Source organism: Cyrtonyx montezumae, unplaced genomic scaffold (assembly GCF_038088225.1).
Source record: "Cyrtonyx montezumae isolate F1298 unplaced genomic scaffold, pur_monq_1.0 scaffold_16, whole genome shotgun sequence".
Classification (NCBI taxonomy): domain Eukaryota; kingdom Metazoa; phylum Chordata; class Aves; order Galliformes; family Odontophoridae; genus Cyrtonyx; species Cyrtonyx montezumae.
This window is the reverse complement of record NW_027071892.1, coordinates 2662710-2687827: the sequence shown is the minus strand read 5'-3', so window position 1 is coordinate 2687827 and position 25118 is coordinate 2662710. Positions and strand designations below refer to the sequence as shown.

General features: G+C 38.9%; 2 protein-coding genes across 3 annotated transcripts in view; both read right to left on the bottom strand.

The window, feature by feature from the left end:
- CARHSP1 (calcium regulated heat stable protein 1) overlaps nucleotides 1–25118 on the bottom strand; it is a 172678-nt gene that overhangs the window by 60166 nt on the left and 87394 nt on the right. The window lies entirely within an intron of this gene.
- USP7 (ubiquitin specific peptidase 7) overlaps nucleotides 1977–25118 on the bottom strand; it is a 71680-nt gene continuing 48538 nt past the window's right edge. For both annotated transcript variants that reach the window (XM_065732314.1, XM_065732315.1), the window contains exons 8-31: nucleotides 23403–23457; nucleotides 22318–22398; nucleotides 22140–22230; nucleotides 21278–21360; nucleotides 20287–20396; nucleotides 19724–19880; nucleotides 18548–18692; nucleotides 17824–17954; nucleotides 16646–16780; nucleotides 16397–16498; nucleotides 15606–15711; nucleotides 15131–15223; nucleotides 14246–14313; nucleotides 13627–13727; nucleotides 12118–12271; nucleotides 10767–10834; nucleotides 9605–9713; nucleotides 9429–9506; nucleotides 9031–9131; nucleotides 8536–8635; nucleotides 7658–7777; nucleotides 6874–6945; nucleotides 5971–6061; nucleotides 1977–3335 (exon numbers count right to left, since the gene is read on the bottom strand). In XM_065732314.1, the coding sequence (XP_065588386.1) occupies nucleotides 3229–3335; nucleotides 5971–6061; nucleotides 6874–6945; nucleotides 7658–7777; nucleotides 8536–8635; nucleotides 9031–9131; nucleotides 9429–9506; nucleotides 9605–9713; nucleotides 10767–10834; nucleotides 12118–12271; nucleotides 13627–13727; nucleotides 14246–14313; nucleotides 15131–15223; nucleotides 15606–15711; nucleotides 16397–16498; nucleotides 16646–16780; nucleotides 17824–17954; nucleotides 18548–18692; nucleotides 19724–19880; nucleotides 20287–20396; nucleotides 21278–21360; nucleotides 22140–22230; nucleotides 22318–22398; nucleotides 23403–23457 (2458 nt within the window). In that variant the 3' untranslated portion in view covers nucleotides 1977–3228. The remainder of the gene's footprint in view (nucleotides 3336–5970; nucleotides 6062–6873; nucleotides 6946–7657; nucleotides 7778–8535; nucleotides 8636–9030; nucleotides 9132–9428; nucleotides 9507–9604; nucleotides 9714–10766; nucleotides 10835–12117; nucleotides 12272–13626; nucleotides 13728–14245; nucleotides 14314–15130; nucleotides 15224–15605; nucleotides 15712–16396; nucleotides 16499–16645; nucleotides 16781–17823; nucleotides 17955–18547; nucleotides 18693–19723; nucleotides 19881–20286; nucleotides 20397–21277; nucleotides 21361–22139; nucleotides 22231–22317; nucleotides 22399–23402; nucleotides 23458–25118) is intronic.

Here is a 25118-nt window from a genome sequence, read left to right as displayed (position 1 = left end):
TGTGCCCAGCGCGGGAAGAGCCCTCACGAGCCCTCACGAGCCAAGCCCGCAGCTTTTTCAACCTAACAGACGATTTACCCGCGCTTTTTTCCTGCAGCTTTTATACAAAATCACCGTAAATCCGAACTTCTGGTCGTGAAACAGCCCAAGTTGCCCGCGGGTGACGATGAATCTCCATCGCAATACTCAAATCACAGCATCACAAACGCTCACTTAATTCCTCCAGAAAAGAAGGAAGAGTGACAAACCAGCATCTCCTTCCTGGCCAGCCCGACCCACGGTTTAGCTGAATTTTGCAAAATTCACCTTCATTTACTCACCACCACCTTGACTCACGAACAAAACATTTGCTTTTGCTAGAAGCTTTTCCAGAATGAATGAACAAGACACACATCCAGGGTTTACCCTAAGCTATTTTATTTACAACATACACAGATCCTATAGGAAAAAAGGTTTCTCACCAAGGACAGTAGCAAACCCACAGTGCAGCTCAGAGCTGCGTGCTGATGGCAGCCAGCACGAGGCCGTGGGACAGAGGGACGCCCAGGCACGGGCCCGGCTGTGGGCTGGATCCCAGTGGGCAGCAGCTGGGGCAGGTCAGTGCTCGGCCTACAGCCATCCGGGCACTGCCCCACTGCTGGGGCACAGCTGGCAGCAGCACGCCTTGGTCCTGGCAGTGCTGAGCCTCCTGGTGTGGGGTTGTGGGCTGTCGCTCTCACCATTCCACTGGTGCAGTCTGCTCCCATGTCACAGAATGCTTTGGACTCCTCTACAATGAAAGGAACTACGTAGACCTACAGGAACCACTACTGGGAATAACTCTCAAGGCAGAGGGCGCCTCGCTCTGATCCCCAGCGACATGGAATTACATCCTTAGTGCTTAACACATAACAGTACCATTGGCAATTCTGTGCTTTCACTCTGACAGATAATTCCAGAGTCTGAAATCTGAGCAAGAAGTGGAAAGCACCGTGGTGTTCAAGGCTGTACCCCCCGTGATCTTTTTAAATCACCTGAACAAAGGCACTGCACCTGAGCAAACCCCCATTCTTCTCCTCTTCACAGCTGTGTGTGTTTCCCTATTTGAACAATGAGGGACTGCTGTTCCAAGGAAAAAAGAAAACGTTAAAAAACCCTTCAGTTATTGAAAAAGTTATTGAAAATACATAGGGATGCCTTCACGTATCACCTGCTCAAAACTGACGTGGGAATAGCACAGATCCTGAAGGCTTGTTAAAACCCAGCATTTGAAAACCAAAAGGCACCCAACATTTCCTCCACTAGCAGCATCTTCCTCTGCAATGGCAATTTAAGGCATTTCCTAGAAGCTGCCAGCATCCCAGAAAGTAATGCTGGAATGCAGTGACACTCAGATCCAAGCTCAATTTTACTGCTGTCTGCTCAGCTCAGAGCACACTACTGCTGCTCAGGTATGTGACTCTACAGAAAAATTCGGAACCCAAACCCTGACGCGCACTGAAGCATGAATGCAGGACAGTGGAAACCTATCAATCTATTACGAAAGCTTACCTTTAGAGTCTCCAGATTTTAATGGGACACCATTTATACTATTAAACTCGAGAGTCTGGGTGACAAAACTTTGTACAGGCAGGCAGAGCCGAGGCTACCACAAAGTCTCTACTACAAGCTTCACAAACCAACTAGTAAAGTATTTTCTTCCATTCATCTTATTTGTACATGGCTCCTTCCTGGAAAGCCCTTCTATTCATTAAGCTCAAATGTAACTAACTTAAGAGGTGAAAAATAAATAAATGAAATCCCCAAATCTAAAAGAAGTCCAACAGAAAAAAACCACAAATTTCCCCCCAACTCCAAAACAGCCAACACGAGGGTTACACAGCTGCCAGCACCACAGAGAGAAAACACCTTTTGGAAAAGCTCCAAGATGACATTTCCCAGAAGTCAATTTCCAGGGAGAAATCTTCTTCAACGTCCACGTCATCACTCACCGAAGAAAAATTTTATAGAAAATTTTATTCAACATACAACGTTTTCCAGCAAAAAAAGGCAATATACAGGAAGAGTTGTTGTACACTGCAGCTACAGAAACAAAATAAAATACTGGAAAAGAATGTAAAGTTAAGTGTGAATTGCTGATTCTATCTTTACTGCACTCAAAACTAGACACGTGGCTGGCATCAGCTCCAAAAGAAAAGGAAGCAGTCTGGGGACTGAAAGAAAACTACACACAATGAATATCAACATCAGTGAAATTCACTTGCAGACTCACCCAACAAAATTATCCTCCAAATGTTAAATTGTACATGATCATTCATTAAATATACAATTTCATTTTTTCTTTTTTTTTTCCTTCCTTTTTTATACAAAGTCAACAGCTTACTAAACACTAGTGAGCATGCCCCTCTGTGCTAAAGGCTATTTCCTGTGTTTTCCCCATCTCTTCCCACGTTAACTAAATCAATGATATTTGTAATCCTTTCACTTGCTTTTGCCAACTTTGAGTGTCATTCTATCTGCCAGAAGATGGCATAATGAACTGCAACTGTGTTCAACAATGGTTGACATTTTCATTAAAAGACCCAAATATCTCATTACAGGAGTCAGGGCATCCACTTGGCAAAACAGGATGCGAAGTTGTGACTAAATTAAATGAAAACTAGTTTATTAAAAAAGGTTCTATGCAGCTGGAGGAGACAAAAATCCCAAATAAGTGCCAACAATGTACACAATGAAGTAGAGATTGCTATTTATTGATGATGTGAGTTTTCTGCATTTACAAATGCACAAAAATGTCATTTAAAGTATAACTGAAGGAAATAAATCTGATGTGAGTCTAAACATAAGGCTTACTAGCTGCAGTGATGGTGAACACCACACCAGGAAAGGCAGCCAGCCAGCTTATGCCATCTAGAAACGTACTACAGACAAATATTTTGCCAATGTCAATTGTTCTACTAAACTCTTCCCTCATTATGCTCACAATTGCCTCGCATTACGTTTACCATAAAATAACTCTCATTGGCATCCAAGCTTTATAAAAACACCTTCATTTTGCTCAAAAAGGGCAGTCAATAGATACAGAGAAGCCAAACTGAACAGCCTCAACAAAATAAAATTAACATCAGCAGCAAATCCTCTTGCTGAAGACTTCAGATATAGTGCACGTGTACCAAAGTTCTACAGTTGTTAAAAAGGTGCACACACACACTTATTTTGTCCCTTGCCTTGACAATCTGGTTTATTAAGTCAGTTATGGATTTTAATAGCTTTTTCAAGGTAAGTGTAGCGACTTCTCTTTGGGGCTTTATTGAAATGGTCAAGCCCTAGCCACGGCCTTGGATGAGACATGTTGCCTAGAAAAGAAAGAGAGAAAAAACAAAATGTAAGACAAAGTTAAAAAGTTTTGTTTACACAAACTTCTCACACGTGCCCTGCTTGGTTTGCTAGCAATGGTACAGCACAGATAAGGACTGAAGAACAGTCCTTAGTCTACAGACACCAGGGCTGCTTTCCTGACCACAGCTTTCATTCCTTATTACGTTATACAATTGTTTCTGCAGCAGACAGCTGCTTTTCCTCTTCTTCAGTCAAAGGAGTTCACAGCAGTGAAACAAGTGCTGAAGGAAAAGCCTGCAGTTGTAACTTATGGCCAGAGACGCACCCATCGCAGTGCCAACTTTCACAGAATTGCTGGGGCTGTTTGAAACAGAAAGGCATCATCGAAACATCATTTAATACAGCAACTGCTGGTGGTTATGCGATTGCTGCTACGTTATCACCTAGCTTAAATAGGAATATCCTTCAAGTAGCATGCAAAATGCAAATCAGTAGTTAGCTGAAAAAACATGTAACTGGCCTTGTACTCATCTTTCTGATACATTTGGACTATAAAGAAAACACACACAACTTTTCACTAGTTCAATTCAGCATTATTTTATCTACTGCTAATGTTCAGGGAAAAAATACACAATCCACAGTCTTGCAAATGGGCAAGGTTCCCTTTCAAGATGACTGAAATGTACAGCACTCAACACTCCTTGAAATAAAATAACAGCAGAAACTACACAGCCCCCCAACAAGAAAAGTACACTTCCACATTTCAAGACAACTGCAATCACTAAAGCATGTTTTAGATCTATATGAATAAATTTTCCTCAATCAAAATACCGTTTCTTTTCAGTTGATGTAATGGTTAACGGCAAAAACAAATGAACTGCCAATCTGACAGTTTCTCTAATTGTCTTTTCAAGAAAGAAATCAAGTCCTATACTGTTAGCACTACTGCAGTTGTCAGCATCGTGTGACAGTGTGACAGTATTGACTGACACTGACTATGCTGATGAGGTTAAAGGCAAAGCTTTAGTCCAACATTAAAATTTGGTATTCGTAGAAATCTGTAAGCTCTGCACACTGAAATACTGTTTAGATAAGAAGGCATTAGAGGGTCGTATTATCACCCAAGAGGAGAACCTTGGCAGGATTCTACCAAAGTGTATTATATTAAAAGGGAAACTGTCTATGAACTCTCAAATTCCTCACAACTGCTTCCAACACTTCACGTTCTCCCTGTTCCCATTTCTCCCATGTTCTGTAGTCCTTCACATGGTCTTGGCACTACCAGCTCTAGCTCTGCTCACAAAGTCCAGTAGTTAGCTTTGGACTGCTGCCTCCTGCTTCCCCAGATGACTCACAGAAGGAAACTGTGACTGCCTGCTCCAAACAGACCAGAGAGGGCTATCTGTCTGCTTCCCAGACAGTGATCTAGAGACCCCTCTAAATTTGTGCAGAAAAACTGGGCCCTGGAGGACACAAGGCACACCTCCTTCCCTCTGCTCACTGATGGCTCGTTCAGCAGTTTTGGCAAGTCTCCTCGTTTTCACAGCCACGAGCCATAAGCCTGGCTGCATAACATACCACAGTGAGATGGCTTTGTGCTGGGTTCCTGCAAACTACTCACTAATGGTCTAGGTCTAAGTCTCTGGGCATTTTGAAGTAAATTGACAGTTACAGGATTTCTTTACAACCTGAAAAAAAAAATCAGAGCAGGTTTGGATCAAGCATAACCTGCCAACAAAAAACAGAGCTCATAGTTGTTAGAAAAATAGAATTCTGGAGAGCAAATTGTTCCCAGCCTCATTTCTACCAGACAGAGCAGCTCACGAAAAGAAACAGCCAGCTAAGTGAGGGGGAAAAAAACCTTTATGAATTCAAGGCCTTCAACAGAGCCCTCACTGCAAGCTCAAGAGTGCCATTTCCAACTATAACTCCCAAAAGAAGACTGTGGTAAAACTCCTGATCAATAAACGTGGTATCTCCTATGTGTAAATTCCTTAGATAACAGAGCTTTAAATATCTGCCAAGTAAGTAAGATGCTAGACCACCTCCACATACAAATTCAGAACAGAGTTGCATTTGTAGCTTGGTGAATCATGTCTGAAGAATCTAAAAAGCATCCTGTTCACATATCTAATATTTTTGTTGGCTTCTTCAGTTTCTTTGAAGAAATCAAGAAAGAACAAGTAATGTCTTAGAGGAATATGAGATTTCAAACATCTCTGTAGCACACAAAATTAAGAGCTTATAAGGATGCACTTTTCTATCTTTTAAGAACACTATGAGCACCTGCTTCACTAACAATGAGAGAATGAAATATAGGAGCAGATGGGCAATACAGACATGGTGCAAGTGACATCATAACTCTTCTGTAAAGCACACTGAGTGACCAAATGGGTCTGCACCCCCACAAATGCAAACTTTTAACGTGCAAGCAGATTATAAAGTAGTTCATACTCTATAGAACATGTATTTTCAAGACTAGAAGTTAAGTGTGGATACAAGTATATACAAATACCTGCTTAGTTACTATATAACATACATGAAGTAAAAATAACTGCTCTGTTCCTGGATTCTGCGTTCATGGTAACTGCACTGTAACAACTGTCAAAGCAACTTCAGCAGGTAAAACAACAGTCACGTTTAAGAACTCACCAGGTTGGGGCTCAAAATCTTTCAAGTTCACTTCATACTCATCTTCATTGAGATACTGGTGTCGGCCCATCATTACAATTGCAAATTTAAACTACAAAAAAGATGAAAACTGTTAAGAGACTGCACTGAAATAAAGCCTCCAAGTCTAATTTCACAGTCTAACATGCAGTTGGTTATGAATGGCATTCTGCTAAGGTCAACCCTGTTTAAGATCTTCCTCAGCTACTAGGACAGTGGGATAAAATGAACAGTCTGGAAATCATGAGAATGCATCTGGAATCCTGTGTCCAGGATCAGGCTCCCCAGGGTAAACAAACTGGCAAGGAACTGCAGACAGTCCAGCAAAAGGCCCAGCGAGGCTGCAGCACAAGGCATACAAGCAGCTAAGGAAAATGAGTTTACTTAGCCCAAAAAAGGCCAATGGGCACCTGGTCTTCCATTAACTGATGGGTGACACAGTGAAGACCAATGCCCTTATCCCCCAGGTGCACAGCAAAAGGACATGGGGTAATTATCACAAGCTGCAAAATGAATTCTGATCTCATGTAAGAAAAGAAATCCCCAAAATGACACCAGTAAAGCTCTAAAATACGCTGCCTAGAACGTGGCAGAATTCCTTTTCTTGGGAGTTTTAAGATTGCAGCTAGTTAAAATCCTCAGCAACCTGGTTCAACTAAGTTAGCTCTAGTTCAGGAAGGAGACAGAAGTTAGAATCAGCTGAGCTTTCATACCACACCTAAACTCTTTCAGGTTCCTCTGCTGTTCTGTTGAGAATCTCTTCTCTCCAGTACAGAATAACAGTTTACTGATCAACACCTACAGTTAAATTTACAGTTTTCCAATTGCTTAAATCATTATAGACTCTACAGTCAGCAATAAAACTCACCGCCAAGTTGTCATTACCTTTTCAAATTCTTTTTCCTGTATGTCCAGCATTGTCTGAATGCGCTTCATAACCTCTCTGAAGTGTTCACCCTGATGATTACAACAAGATATTTACAAAAAAAAAAAGGAAACCGAAGGGGGTGCTGTCAGTATTTTCTAACTGGAGTTACATCAGAATACTCTGCCTACCTTCATCTCTGTTTTCACCAAGATCACCGGAGTGTCAACATCACCCACTACAGTAACTAATTAACAGTGTACAACTTGCTAAAATCCAGCACCTGCAAGTCTTACTGATTCACCATTAGACAGACCAACTTGATTTAGCCTTCAAAAATCAGCTCTTGTATCAATACAGGTAACGTTCAAAAAGGTAAACAACCATTTCCCATAACAGTGCATCTCAAGAAGACAAGCAACCATGGCTTGGGCACTTTTGTCAACAAGCATACACTGGTATTCCTAACACAGTATTAGCAGTAGGATTTTAAGTTGTTGCTGCTATTGGGTTTTGTTGCTTAGTTTTTAGAATGAAACAAACAAAAAAAATCAAATATTACATTAATGATATTTCAAGTCTGTCTGACGTGGAAAATCTACCAAAGGTTCACTGAAAAACGAAACAATCTTTATATGCAAAGAACTAAGACACAAGTGATTTAAGCACAAAAACACATTTACAACGCAGAACCTTCATATAGGATTTTTCCTATGTATTTTTACATTAATTGGTTAATTTTACTACACTTTAAGGAACCACTATAAATATTATCCCATAGGGAGAAAAGAAAGGCATTCGTACCTGGTGTATCCTCAGCAAGAATGGAATTCCAAATGTCCCAAAAACCTCTTTGTGGAAATGTGCCACTGTGATTAGCATCTCATTTTCTTTATCTATATCTACCTGGTCCAGAGGAATTTCCTAGATCCAGACATAATAATATGACTGCAATTAGCTAAAGCTAACTGTATTGCTAGTGATGCTAAACAACTCAATCTAAACAATTATAATGAGCACTCTCTTTGACCAAGCCCTGCCTGAGCCTCCCCACCCCCACGTGGTCTTCACCCATCACAGCATCACTGCAGTCTCCCACACTCAGCAGACACTCTCTTGGTTTGCCCAAGTGGATTTTTTGACATGAAATCTTCCATCAGCTCTAGTCATAAAACCATCACAGCCCTTCTCCTGCCACCTTGCCATTACAACTTCACACAAGAAGTTTATGCTTTTTTATTTCCAATTTTAGAGACCAGTTAACATATGAAAGGTTTAGAGAAATTACAGCGTAAGTTAAGATTTGGCTGAAGAAACTGATTTGTAAAGAAACTGAATCAGTCTTGTAGAATATAATTCTGCATATGAAAGTGGGGGTTCTCAGCATAAAAATATATATCATGAGCCCCCAGACATCCCTTGGAATTACTGCTGAGAAGGCAAACACCCTATGGATAGAACACTGCCAACTGCTCACATATTGTTATATAAACCTATGTCACAAATTAAGGAATGGAACTTGGACAGGGCAGCAGATATTACCTTTATAAATATGCATGCATCATCATGCACTGTAGCTTGCTGTAAGAACCACTGTATTTGAAAAATCAGCACCCAGGAAAAGATGATAACCACCTGAAAGACTTTCTCTGTTCAAAGGCAAGTTTTAAAGCAGCATTTACCTCTATTCGAAACGTTCGACTTGTTGCAGGTGACAAACACTCTAAGAGCTCATCTTCCTGATGGACACCAATTATTTTGTAACTTACAATTTCTAGCAGCCTTAAAAACAAATTAAAAAAAGCGTTAAAAAAAAAGGTGGAAGAATCTATTTTCACTTTTACCAGTCCAAGAGTTTTCAAAATCATTTTAAAGAAAACGATGCCACTTTTCGCTCCTGAGAAGTGAACAGTATGAAATACTTGAATTGGAAACTAATATTTAATTGTGAGTTAATAGTTGTGACTGATGAATCTTCAGCATCTCAAGACTGGAACTTAATGAAATAAAAGATGAATAATTACATAAGGTTCATACTTTTATTCTGTAGAGCTCAGAGCGAATCTGGAAACTTTTTAACACAGTATCACCTCTCATTTGATAACAGTTTTCACAACACTAAGTTCTATGGATAATTTTCTGCATACAATCCACACGAAAGAAAACCAAAATCTTACCTTAATTTCCCTGAACCTTTTTCAGAGAGCTCTACAACTTTTTTACATTCGTCTAACAGGTCCCGCACACACCCATGCTTATCTGGATATACTGTTATTTCCTGTGGGATATTTAGAACAGAGGAGTGATCAGAAAAATGTGGAATTGAATCCACCACATTGAAGCACAGAATGCACTGGATTCTTCATCAAAATCCATCTTTACAAAATACAAATGACTGAAGTGAATACCCACTTTATCTTCTAAATTTGTTAAGAACTGGCACGGTTTTTGTGTAAGGCACAGCCCTCTTTTAACCTGCTGTTCTTCTGCATGTAAACTGCACCACAACCACAGCTTTATCAACTTGGACTAGAAAAAGTAGTAACAAACAGGAGTAACAGACAGCCTCACTCACCTCTTCCCTAAATTGGCTATTTAGCCATATGCATTTAAAACTTCTTCTGTTTTCAAAATCAGTTATTTTCATTTTGAGCTTAAAGAAGAAAAGAAAAACACTTTAGGCATACTTTGTATAGGGCAGATGGTATTTTATTTTTTTTACTCACACCAACAAAAACAGAAGACTCTTACCTGTTGATAGTAAAGTTTTTTAGGTTGCCTAGGCTTGAAGAACTGCAGAAGATCTCTTAAAGTACCTTCATAATTATGCCTAAGGGGATTACCAGGGCCGTCCCTATAACTATGGAAGAGAAATGAAAATCCTAAATATCTCTCCACAAACAGTAAATTAAATTTATTCCTGGCTACCAGTTCCACATAAGCAGCATTGTATTTGGTGCAACTATATGTTTTTTTAAATACAGGCAAGCTCTGGGAGCAGAAATTCCAGTGACTGTGTGCTTTAGCTCTCCTGGATGTTAAAAAGCTCACCTTTAATCCTGCAGGGGCAGACCTACATTCCTCTGAAACTACTACAGCAGCACTGAAGTCACATGCTTTTGGTTGTGAAAGATTAATTTGTGAAGTCAGAGGACACTGCAGAATTCCAGAGTGACCACAACATTGTAAAATCTACAGAGCTGTCCAAATGGGGACAGGCTTGTTAGTGAGGAAGGGTGCAGGTTAATAAAGAGCCCTCTACATTTCCACAAATACAAGACATTGATGCAGTTTGTGTACAAATATTCTGTTTTCTATGGATTCAAATCCATAGAATTTACAACTGTGCCAGAAAGCACCACTTAAACAGAAGCAGCCCTTTCAGAAGGTGTGTGAGATCACAGTAATTGTATTTTGTTTGGCCACGATGGAATTAACTTTCTTCATCTGCAGACTTCCAACAAATAAATAGTAAAAATAAAAGTCAGAGTCAAGTAACTCCTGCACTTAAACAGCAGCAAAAATCCTGCCTAGATCTGCATCTAGTCTCCTCCGTTCCAGAAATCACCATTCACTGAAACAGTATATTAGTTTAATAATTTCAGCCATACATAAAGCTCTGAAAAAACTAACGGCTTCAGAAATGTTCTTAAAACAGGGATCCTTTAAAATGCTTCTGTCTCTCAATTTTACTTACTCTTACAAAATGTGCAATTCATGGAGTCTCCAGTGTCAGCCACTGTAACAGTCACTAAACTGTTTTGGCAACGTGCTGTGCCAACATTTTATTGGTAAATAAATGCTTTATAACCTGAAACAAGCTACAGATTAACTGCAGCCTACCTACTTTGGAGCTAAGTGTCTACAACACATTTCAAAATAAACAAAACCACACACAGAAAATCTGTCTTACCCTTGAGACTTGAAGAACTGTAATAGCATTGGATCTGTATTAAGTCTTTGTGCAACTGTCTTTGCAACCTGCAAATAGAGTTTTGTGTAAGTTCTGCAACTTTTCAATTATGACATTGCACTACAATCATTGCACACGCAACGGTTAAAGGTTAAGGCTGAAAGGGACCTCTGGAGGTCATCTGGTCCAACTCCAATCGTTCATTGTACAACTTCAAGAATACTGTGCTACAGAAATTCTGTGAGACACAAATTCTGTGCGTTTACTTCTCCAAGGCCAAAGAAATTCCACGTATATAGCTTCTGAACAATGAGTGGAGGCAAGATTTTGAAAATAGGAAATTTGTCGCTCACTACAATAATCCACAGCCACCAAAAGGACAAAAAATCCACTATGATAGCTTTAATCTTGTTTTAATTATATAATTATTTGGGAAATAAGCAAAAGAGCCCCAAGACTCCTCAATTCACTCAAAGGGAATTATTTTGCTGGTGATACCACCACGTCACTCCCCTCAGTATTTCATTCTGCAGCTTCACAGAAAGAATGGGAATCTTCTGCCTAGTTTTCCCTTGCCAAAAGGAGCTGTAAAGAACTTAGTATAGAAATGAAACAAGTGAGTCACTGAGAAGCAGACACTGAGGAAGGACAGCAAAAATAATCTCTGACTTTATACATTCAGGTGCTCAAAGATCCCATTTTTCATGGCAGTAAAATTTGATCTGCTTTTATGTACAAAGTGCATGAAAGAGATCAAAGCAGGTACATGAGAACTGTAGGGAAATAGACCTGATCATCAGGCTTTAGACAGACAAGTCCAACTTTATTTTAGAAACTTTTAAAACAGTTTCACTGTTAAATTTCCCTCTTCTAAAAATCCCTGTTATCATCTTTTATGAACACAACAAATTTGGTCTGTTATTGCCACTGAGTCTTAGACAGCACTGTGTGAAGAAAGCAGCAGTTTGGTCTATAAAATTGATGTCGATGCTAAATTATGAAGAAAACAGGTATCATTAGCTACCCAAGTATTCCTCTATTAACAGCTAAATAAACTGAGCACGTTTCATGTGTCATTTAGAAACCAATCCCATCATTTCATTAGATTATCTAGAGCAGAATGGTTCGTAAAGAATTCTGCTGTCAATTAACTCTTTATTAATACAACTAGTATTTTAAGCATTTTCTCCTCACAAGCATTAGTGACTCTCTTTTTAACTACTACAATGCACGTAATATATAAAAATCTAACTGCTCTCCTCTAAAAATATTTATTATGCCTTTGCGAACCAATCCAGACACCAATTTCATCACAAAGAAATAAATGTAGAGAAATAAACAGGATACGTGCCTGAAAGTAATTCATCCTATTGGATAAAGTAACAACAAAACCAGGGTCGTTGGGGATGGTTTTATCACAGAAAATGACATCCACACGATGATAGAGGTCTCTGAAGTATTCCTTAGCTGTTGGCAGCTCACTGTTATCGTTTTCTGGGTCATCCCTACAAGAGCAGACAAACAACAGTACCATTACATATTATGTTGTTACACATACACGTAGCTAGGGCTCTTAAAAACAGGTTCTACAGTAAGTCAGTGACAGTTGAGAAATACAGAAAGAAAGTTAAGAAATCTTTTTAAAGAGCCGCCACTTGGACACAGTGGAACAGTACAGTCAGTAGTGACTCACACCCCTCAATCCTTCTGTGCAGTTCAAGAGCAATGCACTTGCACACTGTGCTGGACCATTTGGTAATCTGGCAATAGGCTGACTCCACTTGTTTCACAGCAGCATTCCAGCAGTATTCTTCCCTCCCTCTCCACCCTGGCACATCAGTGCACGTCTTTATTAAGGTTGCCAAACTTTCCACTCACTGCTGTGTTAATCACTTTGCACAGAGGAGAGCACTCATTGAACCACAGAAGCAAAACCACCTGCACAGATGCTGGTTTGGGTCACTACTGACTGGCACCCCTATCTTCTCAGCAGAGAAATAGCACCAGGGTACAAGCTGTGCACTTACCCAGAAGTCAGCAGCCAGCCAAAGGTGCATAACACCAACTGGGTCAACAGGGAATGCGAGTTCCAAGGCATGACATGAGAAATACATTCATCTCACATAATCTGGGGTAAGAGTGCTGAAGATAGACTAGCTGGCTTCCACCCACTGTCAGCCCATGGAGAAAAACAGAGCAACACAGTTGGGTGTGACCAACAGGAGTGAGAGCATAGAAATGCTGATTTATAGCCCTGACAAGCTTACAAAAGATCCCTTTAACGGATATAAGGAGCAGGAGTTCTCCTTTTGCCTTGGAGAAAACTCCAGTTGAAGCACCAGTATGCCTATGAATTGCATACGCTCAAACTGGGAGAATCACCATAGACCAATATGGAGTGTAACGTGAGCACATATTAAAGGAAAAAGGGAAAGCAGTTTAGTTCTAAGGTGAAAGGAGCTTCAAGTCAAGAGCTTGTACAGTAGCAATGGTCAGAGCCCAAGACCTGAATTTCTGGTAGGCTCTTCTCTGTCTGAGTTACGGAAGCTTCAAGTGAAAAGCTGCACAACTCAGATGAATTGTTGAACCTGAACCACACTCTTCAGTAAGAGTGAGACCTATTTTCATATTTATGAGTATTTTCTACACAAGGATGAATTTCCTAAAATGATGCGATGTGGTACTTAAAAAACAACTATCTATCTTCCTGGAATGATCAAATAAGAACTGCTGAGAATATGGTTACTGCTGGAAAACTATACCTCACTCCTGTGAAAGCATTAAATTAAAGGAAGTTCTGCTTTCAAAGTGAACTAGGTGATTTAATTGTAGCAATAAATTGGTGCTTTAAAATACATACTTCTGGAACACTATGATGTCACCATCCATGAGTTCATCAAGAGCTTTATCAAGAGAAACATCATAGTCTTGAATCCTTTCTGTTAAATTGGGTTTAACTTCCTGCAAGGAAGAACAAGAATCACACAGAATAAACAAGAGACAAAAGTGAAAGTCACAATAGTAAGCTTAATCAAATGAGGTAACTAATACCTTCCATCTACAGAAAGAAATACGTATGTACAGACATACATATTTTAGATAAATATAATCTTAGCTAACGTTCAGATACACTTCACTGCTACTGGTGAAGCTGACTAGTATTTTTTACCAAAACTTTGCTTTAAAAATAACTTCTGTCAAAATCATGAAGTATTTTATCATTTGGCATTATCAAATTCTTAAAAAAATTCTAAAAGAAAGATGGGAGAATACCAATTAAGCTTACTAATTTTAGCAGCACAGTATCTCCCATACCAAGTTTCACATCTCAACCTTGGTTATTTTTTTACATTTCAAACTTGTTTTTTGTTGTAATTACCTACATATCAGAATGTTACCACAGAGCAATTCATCCTTAAGGGAAGCTCACTACTGGCACAGTAATTACAGCTTTTACAATAAAAAAGTCTAATCCAAACCTCATAGAGGATAAGGTTAGTTTCTTGTGGAAATCCTGCTCTCTCACACATAACTGGAAGCAAGTCACCTATTGGAAAAGAGAGACTGCATGAAATGTGTTGCATTGCTTGCAAGACCAATCTGCAAAAGAACAGAAAATCTATTCCTTCTATTGTCATAAAACAATTTTAAAATGCCTTTCTAAGGAATGGAGCCTTCAAGGTTTAAAGCTTCCCATACTGAGATTCAACCCAGACAGAGTCTTTAAGGTTTCCTTCCACTTCACCTGAACAACAAACATTCATCCAATATCAAAGAGATTAAATAACACCCTCCAGAAAAGCACTTTCACCTCCTTTTGAAAAACTCACATGGATAAAATAAAAACACAGAAAGCATGTACAGATAAACAGAATGAAATATTTTACATGAAAATGTATTACAACTCAGTGAGCACTTGCTGAATTCTTTCAGTGAACTCATGAAAAATAAGGCCCACAGCCAGATCAATCCGAGCAGCTTCCTCAGGCTACCACTACCAAAAGTTGCACAAGAGTATTTTAAACGCAACTGCAGAAGTTAATTCTGCAAAACTATCTGAAATGCAAATGAAAAAACAGGGAGCAATACCGTATCACAAAACTTAACAGCAAGTTTGAAACGGCAGTTCCTGTTCAGAAGAATTTGTAACAGAAAGTTAACTGGTAGCCAATGCTGTGTGAAGAAAACACAGCCCTGCAGAGTTTCACTGACTACATCAGGGGAAAAAACCATCAGAGGACATGCACAGGCATTAGGAGAAATAACAGTTGCACACTGTGGCATACCTTTGATTTCAATAAAATATCTATTACTGCAAGTAAAGCAGGAACACAATCTAATTGTCTCTACATTTTATAACTTACGTATTTTACAGGATATAGGTGTGTAGATATGTCCACAATAATTCAAACTCCGAGTTTTTGGATCATACATCTTCAGAAACAACATTACATCATCTAGAAATGAAGACAAAAATTAGATTTAACTCAGTCTTATTTGACCATGTCTGGAGAAAAATCATTTAGATATTTTTCTTTAATCTGTAAGAAGTCTTTATTCATTTGATTAATATCCGTAAAACATCCTTAAATACTGAATATATATATATATATGTGTGCATATGTTTATAGAAAATAAATTAGTTATTCCCATAACACCTGAAACATGCCTTCCACTTAAGGAGAAATGAGGGCAAAAAAAGGTGTAAGAAAACACTAATTTCAGCACTGTAGCTTGATGAGTACATCAATGACATCATTGAAAGACAGGAGTGCACGAGGTTTCTTGAGATACACCCAAAGACTTTGCATTTACTCAAGACTTAGCACATGAGCTTACGATCTTTATCAAACTTGGGCAATGTTGCTCCAGTAGCAGCCATCTCTGGATCTACTGTTTCCAAAAATATTGTCCACGGATTTTCATTGTCACTGAGCTCAATCATCTAAATGGAAAGATGGGGAAGAAGAAAAAAGTCTCAGGAGAATATAATATGAATTGACACTTTCATTTTTGTCAGATACAAAACTTTTTGACACATTCTCTGAGTGGGAGAGATTTTTTTCTTTTAGCTGTGTTAATGACAGGAAGTTTGCCAAGTTTATTAAAAGAAATAATGCCAGATAATATCTTATACTTAAAGTTGACCTATTTCTTTTTCATTTGAAAATATACCTACAGTTACCACTGTTAATGCATGGAAATTAACTCTGGAAACACACAGGACTATCTGTACTACTTTGGCACAATATTTTAAAATTTGAGCGATGTATTTCATTAAATGCATTGTTTCTGTCCAAACAGCACAAGACTCAAGAAGGTATTTATGTCCAAAACCTAGCATATAAATTATGATGATGTTTTCTCTTCACGGAAAGAATTACACACCACAGTCCTCCTTCCCTTCAAATAAATCTACTTTATTTCAAATAACAGAATCTGCAGAATAGCTTGGGATGGAAAAGACCTTAGAAGTCACCAAGTTCTAGTCTTCTCCCATATAAAACTTTACCAGACGGAGATTAAATTAAAACCCTTAAAAAACGGATGTCTCAAAGTTAGATTCTGAAATCCAACAGAGAATCACAGATGACATACAGAAGTAATGTTCTTTATCAGTGAATACTTACTGTTTTATTGCCATCTGCTTCATTATCTAACATTGCAGGTCTTTTTGTTCCATTACTTCTAGCTTGCATTGGCCATAATCTGATCTGATCCTGGGGAAATCCCTAAAATTAAAGTTGTGACAGGAAACAAAAAAGATTAAGATGCTTACTGAACCAAAACAGAACTTGCATTTTAGAAGAACTGGATGAAGACTAAACCGAACACATTGTACTAAAACAAACACATACAGTCAGGCACAGAAAGCTTACCATTGTTTGAGAGAGGTTTTGAACAAATTCTGTCAGCGTGGAGTTTTTTAATACTTTGAAAACAGTGTATTTCACCTTTTCTTCATCATACATGTCATTGCCTTGGTGGCCGCAGAACTGATCCTCTGCTACTATCTGAAAATTTACATTTAAAGGTTACTGTTTATATTAACTCAGCTCCACAATACACTATCATCTTAGGACAACTTCCTATGCAATGACAGTGGCTCTCTGGATGGTATCACACTGCTCATTTTGTGTTTCCACAAAGCAATTTTAAGTACAGAGACCACAATGAATTTTTTTGAGTCAGATCAGTAATTCTTACAAATCCTGAACAGTAAGACTTAGCACTCAGAAGCTGTAGCACTTAGATCCCAATCCTGGAAATGTACTCCAACAGTGGCACTTAAAAAAAAGTCTGAAAAAAGCAGCATACTTTGTGTACTGCAAGGAGGATGCTTCCTGCACCTGCTGCAGCTGAAACTGACAAGACACACAGTACACAGTACAACTCTGCCAATCTTCCTGCTGAAAATAGCCCTTCTGTAAATGTAGCACTGAACGAGCTTAAATTCACCAGTATCTCCACTTCTGAACTCCAGTACGAAAATGCTAAGAAATATAGACTCAAATGGAAAATGGATTTTGTTTTCTTTCACCAGATGGGCTCTGGAAAGAGCCATAAACAGGGTTCCTTAAGGCAATTCATAACAATTTAGCCCATCTGGCTTTTCCAAAAAGATAATTGCAAATATAAGCACTCTCTCCTTCTGCTTCTACTCGATGAGCTCAGTTTGGCAGATGTCCAGCCTTGCTGCCTATGGGTAGATACATTCTAATCTTAGAAAATAATTCCTGAAGGAGACAGAAGCACAGTGGCAGGGCAGTCCTTTAAAATAACTTAGTCCTTTCCCTTTCACTTGAACTTACTATTTTTCCCTGTTAGCAAGTTAACTTCCTGGGCTTCTAGAGAAAGCAGAAATGCCTATAACATGCTTTGATTTCCCAGCACAGCAGCATTTCATTAGTACTCAGTGCACATATATACATGTTCAGAAGGACTGAAATTATTGTCTCAGTGAAAACTTTACTTCCAAGCTTATTCAAAAGCTGAAAATCAACATCTGTCTCAGGTGCTCAATATTCTGAATTTTATTATCTGTTTCAAAGCTGACCTGCACTTGCATGTAGAGGTGAGCTTCCTGCCTCTCCTTCCTCTTCTGAGCCTCTATTCTCTTCTCTTCTTGTAGCCTTTCTACAAGTTGTTGAGGAATATCATGGTCCGTGACAGGCTGCAAGACTTCACCTACAAAGAAGATTTTATGCTATCATTTCAAAACTTACATCAAATGGGGTTTTCATACACACTTGACTTCCTCTGACTTATGTCAAAACGAGCACCTTTTCATCTTTTAATTAAAAACACGATTTGGTATCATCGTATTTTGGCAAAAGTAGTGTTTTTTGTCCTGAGCCAAAATACACTGCTTCCATGAAATAAGTATCATAGACTTCTGAATTAAACATTCATTTCAGGCTTAAAAAAATATATTTACCACTATTCAATTGTTTTTCACATAGATAATCTACATATTTATAATGGATTAAATCTAGATTTTGTGATTTAAGTCACTAATTTTCCGCCCTACAAAACAGTTAAGGCTAAAGCACTCTGCCAATACAGCCTTGACTTACTGTGCTGAGATGAGACAGCAGAGGATTAGAACATACTTTCCCCCCAAGTGAGAGAAACGATGGTGGATCCCCACAGAATCTACAGGAATCCATCTATACTAATGGAGCCTTTGTATACCAAGACTGTCCACAATTCCTAAGTAAAACACAGCCCTAACTCGCAGTAGGTCTACCTAGCTTGGAACACATGCAGAGTATACATACTTAATTTTGATTCCCTGATGTAGACCAACATGTACGCGTTCGTGCAGTGCCGTACAGATAAGTCATCGTCGTGGCCTCCGTAGTTGTGTTCGATCGCCTCCTCCTTTGTACATCTTGATACAACATCATCATCAAATTTACACCACTAGAGAAAATGTTATATAAATGTAATTTTACACATAAAAAGCACGCTCTTGGATGACAAATTAATCCTACTTCTGGCATATCTACAGCTCTCCGGGGTAACCAAAATTTGTCTTCAAGCAGCAGCTCAAAAAAATGTAGTTGAGCCTCATTGGTGCTACCTGCTACAGCACTGGGGAGACCGTAAGAACCAAACCTCAAGCGATGCCCTTGAGCATTCTGCACTAAATATCAAAAGTTTTTAGTCTGATAATTATTCAGATAATTCACGTTAAGACTGTTCCTCAAGTATTTAGCATTGCTGTATGAAGCTCAGATAAGTGACCTCATTTTTACAAAAACCACAGTGCAACAGTAGAACATGTAGATAATGGTAATTCCTTGTAATTTTAAAGTACTTTACAGGAAATTTTAAATAAAACATAAAAGCAGTTCAGAGTGAAGGACAAAGAGGGATACATTCACAGTAAAACCTGACTATTCCTTTTCCTGTGTAGTCATTTACACAGAAACCCAGTGAGCTCAAGGGAAGAGGCACCTGACCCATAAACATCTGATCTGATCAAGTCACCTAAACCCGTAACAGTTGGACATGCAAAGATGCTGAATTTCTAAGTCACAGAAAGATTCAGCATTTGCTTCAGCATGAAGTCAGTCTAAAGAAATGCTGGATGAAATTTGCTTGCTACAGAAATTCAACACACACACACACACACACACGACTGAATGAATTCCCTCAGTCTTTTACTGGAAGCCAATAGCAAATAGGAAAGTGCTTCTCTTAAGAAGGCAAGTGGGTCTTTATCGCCTCCAAATACAAGCTGCTCTTTGAAGTGCAAAAACTAGACACCAAGGCTGCTGCTTTGACTTCTTTTTGTAAATACAAGACAAGTCAAATACATTTGACTTCACTAAGTGAGCACACCAGCATGCTCTGTTAGCAAACACCAACTGCAAAGAATTGCCCATCATGAAAACAGCAAGCATCTATTTACAGAACACAGATAGGTTTAGTTGTTTTTCAATACTCACTTTTCCATCACCCTTTGGATTTAAGTAAACAACATAATGTCCACCATGGTTATCTCCACTGTGTACCAGAACTGCATGAAGAATGTAATTTGCAGGATCTTTAGGATCTGTTTTTTGCAAAAATTCATCTAGTGGCAACTGTTCTGGAAACTCAAACCTGTTTTTTGAAGAGAATTAGACATTTAAAAGATGCATGCTGTGAAGAAGAAAGCCAATACTTAAGCCAAAGGAGAATGACAAAAATTGAACAAGTTACAGTGACATTTCTATCTAGGGTATGAATACACTGGTAGGTTTTACACTGTTTTTACAGGAAATTAAAATAGACATTATCATAGACACAGCTGTAAGTGATCAGGTACTCCATTTGTCATTCCGAATCCTAACACTAGACAGTGCACTTCTGGGGGACCTCTACCATACACCTACACACGCACTTGCCTCTTGGAATAGATTCATGAGTAGACTCTTTTCAAATTATTTTTATTCCTATTATTTTTTTTAATATAAAATACATCAACAAGTCCAAATTCTGTAACTGAAAAAATCCACCAAAAACTTACCTATCATTTATCTTGATGTTCTGATCAGTCTGAGGATCATACATAAACCTCATGAGCTGTAGATGTAGTACTGGTGGCAGTGTTAGGAACTTCACACCTTTCTCTGCCTCCTGCATATTTTAAAGGAAACATAGGGCTGAAATTGTACGATTTTTGGCAATTTAAAATACTCATCTGCTGCAGACACTCTCCTATGGGCTTCTGTTTTAAAGGCCTGACACAGCAACGCAGTTCTGAACTGTCTTAATGCTGCACCATGCTCCAGGAGCAACTCCAGCAGCATCGCTAACCAAGAAATCACTTCACTTAAACTGAAGTCACTCATGCCAGCACGTGTGAATATCTCTACACTACAAGCAAGTCACGTAGAAATGAAATTTCAAAAAATACTGAGGCAAAAACTAATTTCTGACCAGTTAGGAATTTTATGTCCACTGCACCCTGCCAACAGATAGTTGGCTACCAACACTACTTCCTGAGAACTCCTAAGAACATACAGAATGTTACTGACAAGATCTGCTATATGGAATCTGCAAAAAGAAGACCTATGTGGGAGGGAAGGAGTTCTCCTTCCTACAGTGGAAGCAATGAAGTGCAACTTGAAGGCTTAGGAACATGCACGTGGATAAATGATTAAAACTGCATAGGTTCATTTGATGTTCTTGATGATGACAGAAAAATGACCTCACAATGCAACTTTCAGAGCTATGCTGCTTTTTCAGCAGGCAAATAGGATGGTCTTAGATCAATTCTCAGTAGAGAAGAAACTCATCATGAAAATCACTCTTGTCACTAGACTTGTTTTAAATACCAAAGCCACATTTACTACTGATTGGACTGTTGTCAAGTCCAAGCTCCATTCTGAGAAACCTAAAAGCAATTAAGAAGAACCACCTCAAATCACTGTACCACTAGCACAATTCTTTGGTACTACAACTCTGATTTTATCAAGGACACAGAAATAAATTTTAAAATCAAAGAATAAAAATACCTGCAAGCCATGTTCTCCTGCATCATACTTGTTATCACCATCCAACTGCTCCACTGCAACATAGTCAATGAAGGACTCAAAAACTAAATGAAAAAGATTGGTGAACATTAGGGAAAGAGGAAGAAAAATGTAAGTTTACTCCAGCTTGGGGGCTTAAGGTATTCATCAAGTAACACATTAAGACTTCAGAGCTCATACTGGAATATTTGTCTTTATTGCTATATTGTTTAAGAACATCAAGAAGCACACCAAAAATTGTAGAGACAAAAATAGGAATTTCAACAGATTTTAAATCCACACTCATAGCAGTCTGCCAAATCTCCTGCTCTCACTCTGCAACTGCTAAATATCAAGCTAGACAATTTTGTCTGCTGGAGTCTTACACATCCTTTTCCATGTCTTGTATGCCAAGTACTTGGTACAGTGATGATACAGGACCACTACTAGGATTACTCTGGTTAGTTTGTTCTTTTTATTTGCTTGTTGCTATGGTCTATTGTTGCTATGGCTATTATCTATTTCCCACAAATTAATCTCCATATATAAATGACAACCTATTGTGGAAACACTACGATTACTAAGATGGCATCGTAATCAATTTTATTACACCAATAAAACCCCTCCAATTCAGTTTTATGAAAACATCTGAGAGAAATTAATTAGGAGGGAAGAAGCAAGAAAGGTAAACGGGAGAAGGGGTAAAAGACTGAAAATAAAAAATCTCTGATATTAAACCAAGGATATTTTAAAGCGCTGAGCAACAACAAACAAATTTGAAATCTGCATGTATTAAACTAACTGGTAAAAAACAGCCCAACATGTTGAAGTATTTCATTGGTGCATATTTCAGCGTATCACTTACTATTTTTCTTTCCCTTTATACTTAGCTGGATGTCATAATAATCTTCTATTCGTTCAGATCGATAGTCTACATGTTTGCATTGGATATAAGACTGTAAACAAAAATAAACATGACAGAATTTCAATGTATACAAATTACAGAGTTAATTTTAAAAAACATTAACAGACTAAATACATACCACCATCTTTCCTCTGAACAATTTAGGAATAGTGCCTTCTACACATGTGCCTTTCATTTTATTTTCCACATTATCAAGCAGCTGAAAGAAAAATCAAGTTTTTATTGTTGTTGTTGATGGTTTTTTTTTTTTTTTTTTTTACACAGGATAAACACACATAGTTTCCAATTCATTCATCACATATGAACAACTGCTTCACTAATTAAACACTAAGCTACTTCCATAAAAAGTTTTAGTCTATTCTCACTGGCCTCTCCTTTACTCCTCCAAATCCACCTCTTCCCCTGGAAAATACTCTGAGGACCACCTCAGATATCATCTTTTGCATCTGAAAAATCTTACAGGGGTAATGATGCACTTTTATCTTCAAAACTACCTTCCTCTCTACAGCAATTTAAGGGCTACTCACATACTCCATTCATTTTCAGCCTTCCCCATGCTTTACGAACTCCTCACCCTCAAAAGGACACAACCAATCCCATTCTTAAAAAATAATAAATAAACCAAGGCAAAAGCTCTTAAGACTTATTGACTAGATTTAAACTAATTAGTGTCAGTATCACTAGGAATGTTACTAATATGCATTACGATGACTGCTCCAAAACATATCTTATGATGTTGGCCCATGACATCAGAGGCTGATGCTGGGATGGCAGCAGAGGGGCACTCTGACACAATGGTGTCTGACACTGAAGGTGTGTGGCTGAACTCCACGAGGAAAAAATTGCAGCCACATTCACTGACACTTGAACGTTTATGGGGACCAAGCAGTGGATGTGAGCACAGGGAGGCAGTGGGTGCTGCATTACAGCAGTGGTGACAGTGGGTCACCTGCACTGGTGCTGATTTTCATGAGCATGGCATTCAGGCTCTTGCTCATTGCTGGCAGAAACACACAGCTAATGGTGGTGACTGTTGAAAAATAATGTTTTGTAACTAAGAATGTGCTCTATCAGACAGTGCTATTGCACTCTTTGAATTGGTTGTAGTTTCCAAAGAAATAAACAAGAGGTACAACTTTTTAAGCAACCTACACATACAAAAACAATATCAAGACATGTCAGTAAGAAATGGCAAAATCATACCACTCGACATAACTCCTGGACATCATGTTGCATGAAGCTGTCTAAAGTTTCCCACCTTTACAAGAGAAATCAATACAAAATTACTACATCATAAAGAAAGATCACAGCTCAGAAGACATTTTCATGTCTTCTCTTCAGATTAAAGATGTAATGCATAGCAAGACACATAGACTCTAAGATATAGTACTGCCTGGTGCATGAGTTTTTCAGTTCTGTAGTGCTTACTTGGCCCACAGTACGCTCCCAAATCCATTTGTCCTTTCAGCACCCCAAGCTCAGAGCAGAATGGGCAGTAAACACGTGGGCAAGCTGCTCTACACCCATCTCCCTTCTTTCTGCAGTCCAGGGGACAGGCACTGGGCAAAGCAGCCCAAGCCATTGGAAGTGCCTAGGGTCAGGCTCTTGCTAGCAGAATGCTTCCAGTATAAAACCCATTCTCAGTTCATGTTGAAAAACACTTAAGAAAAGGCCTGGGAGCAATTCAGTGCTGTCAGAATAGTTTCCTCAACGTGCTTCTCACTGCCTCTGCACTGAGTGCCCTTCATGTGCAGTTAAGCCGTGTTCAAGGCAAATTTATGCACACCAGAAGAAGCAAATGGATTTATAAGAAATAGTGGCTCCTTCATGCTCATCTGAGCAGTTAATCTTGGATGCACAGTAACTCCACGGACAGATCCACGTTACTGAATGTGTCCACACCACCTGTGTTGTACATCTGCAAACAGTTGTGTGAATAAGGCAAGTAAAACTCAGGCTTCAAATGCCTCCTCAGTGGCCAAGGTGCACACTGCAGCAAGGCTGCAAGGGCCCCTGCTTTAAATAAAAGGGAAGAAGTATAAAGGAGCTGTTTTCTGTTTCACCACAAAACACTTTCTCACGGAAGCTCTTCAGATTTAAGAGCGTTCTTGAATTCAGGTCTCCGACAGCTCCTCTTCCAACAGTCATTACTTCCACTATTTAAAATAAGCTATATTTACCACAGGCGTCCACGTGAGCCCTTTGGCTCAACCCCAACGTTCAACCCCAGGCTCTTGAAGCCAGAAGCAGAGGGGCAGTCAGGAGCAATATTAACCTTACTTTTCCTCCCACTCCCAGCGATTCATCAGCACCGTTACACTGCAGCATGCTACTCCCAAAAGCAGGTTGAAACGGCTGTGTGGGGTCCCCATTTGAACGAGATCACTGAACTCATCCACTGGATAATTAGGAATGGAAAATAACCTCCTGAATCTGTAGGCTTTAAGCACTTGACAACAAAACTCCAAGAAAAAGTTCTAGGATTTTTTAAAAAGGGCTCTTTCTGAGAATAGTATCAGTTTCTTCTAAAGAAACCAAGCTTATTCATTCCTCAAAAAGTCACAGGACCCAGAAAAACTTAAGCTCTACAGAGCATGCAGCTATGTCCCACCAAGTTAGAACTCTCCCTGTAATTTAAAGGAGGGAAAAATACCCAGAAACCACAACAGATCTTCAGCCACATTCAAAAATTCCTTCCCAAGGACCAAAGCAGACAGGAGCACACTTCAAAAACCTGCTCTCAGCTACAAAATTAAGCTCGTGCAACACCCTCAGCAACGACCTCTTAATGCCACTGAAGATGACACAGTTAAGATACTAACTTAAGATGAAGAATTTACAATAGCAGCAAATCCTTTTAGTGTAACAGGATAGCAGGAGTGCTGGTAAACTAAACATACCCAGTGCCAGTAGGAAGAG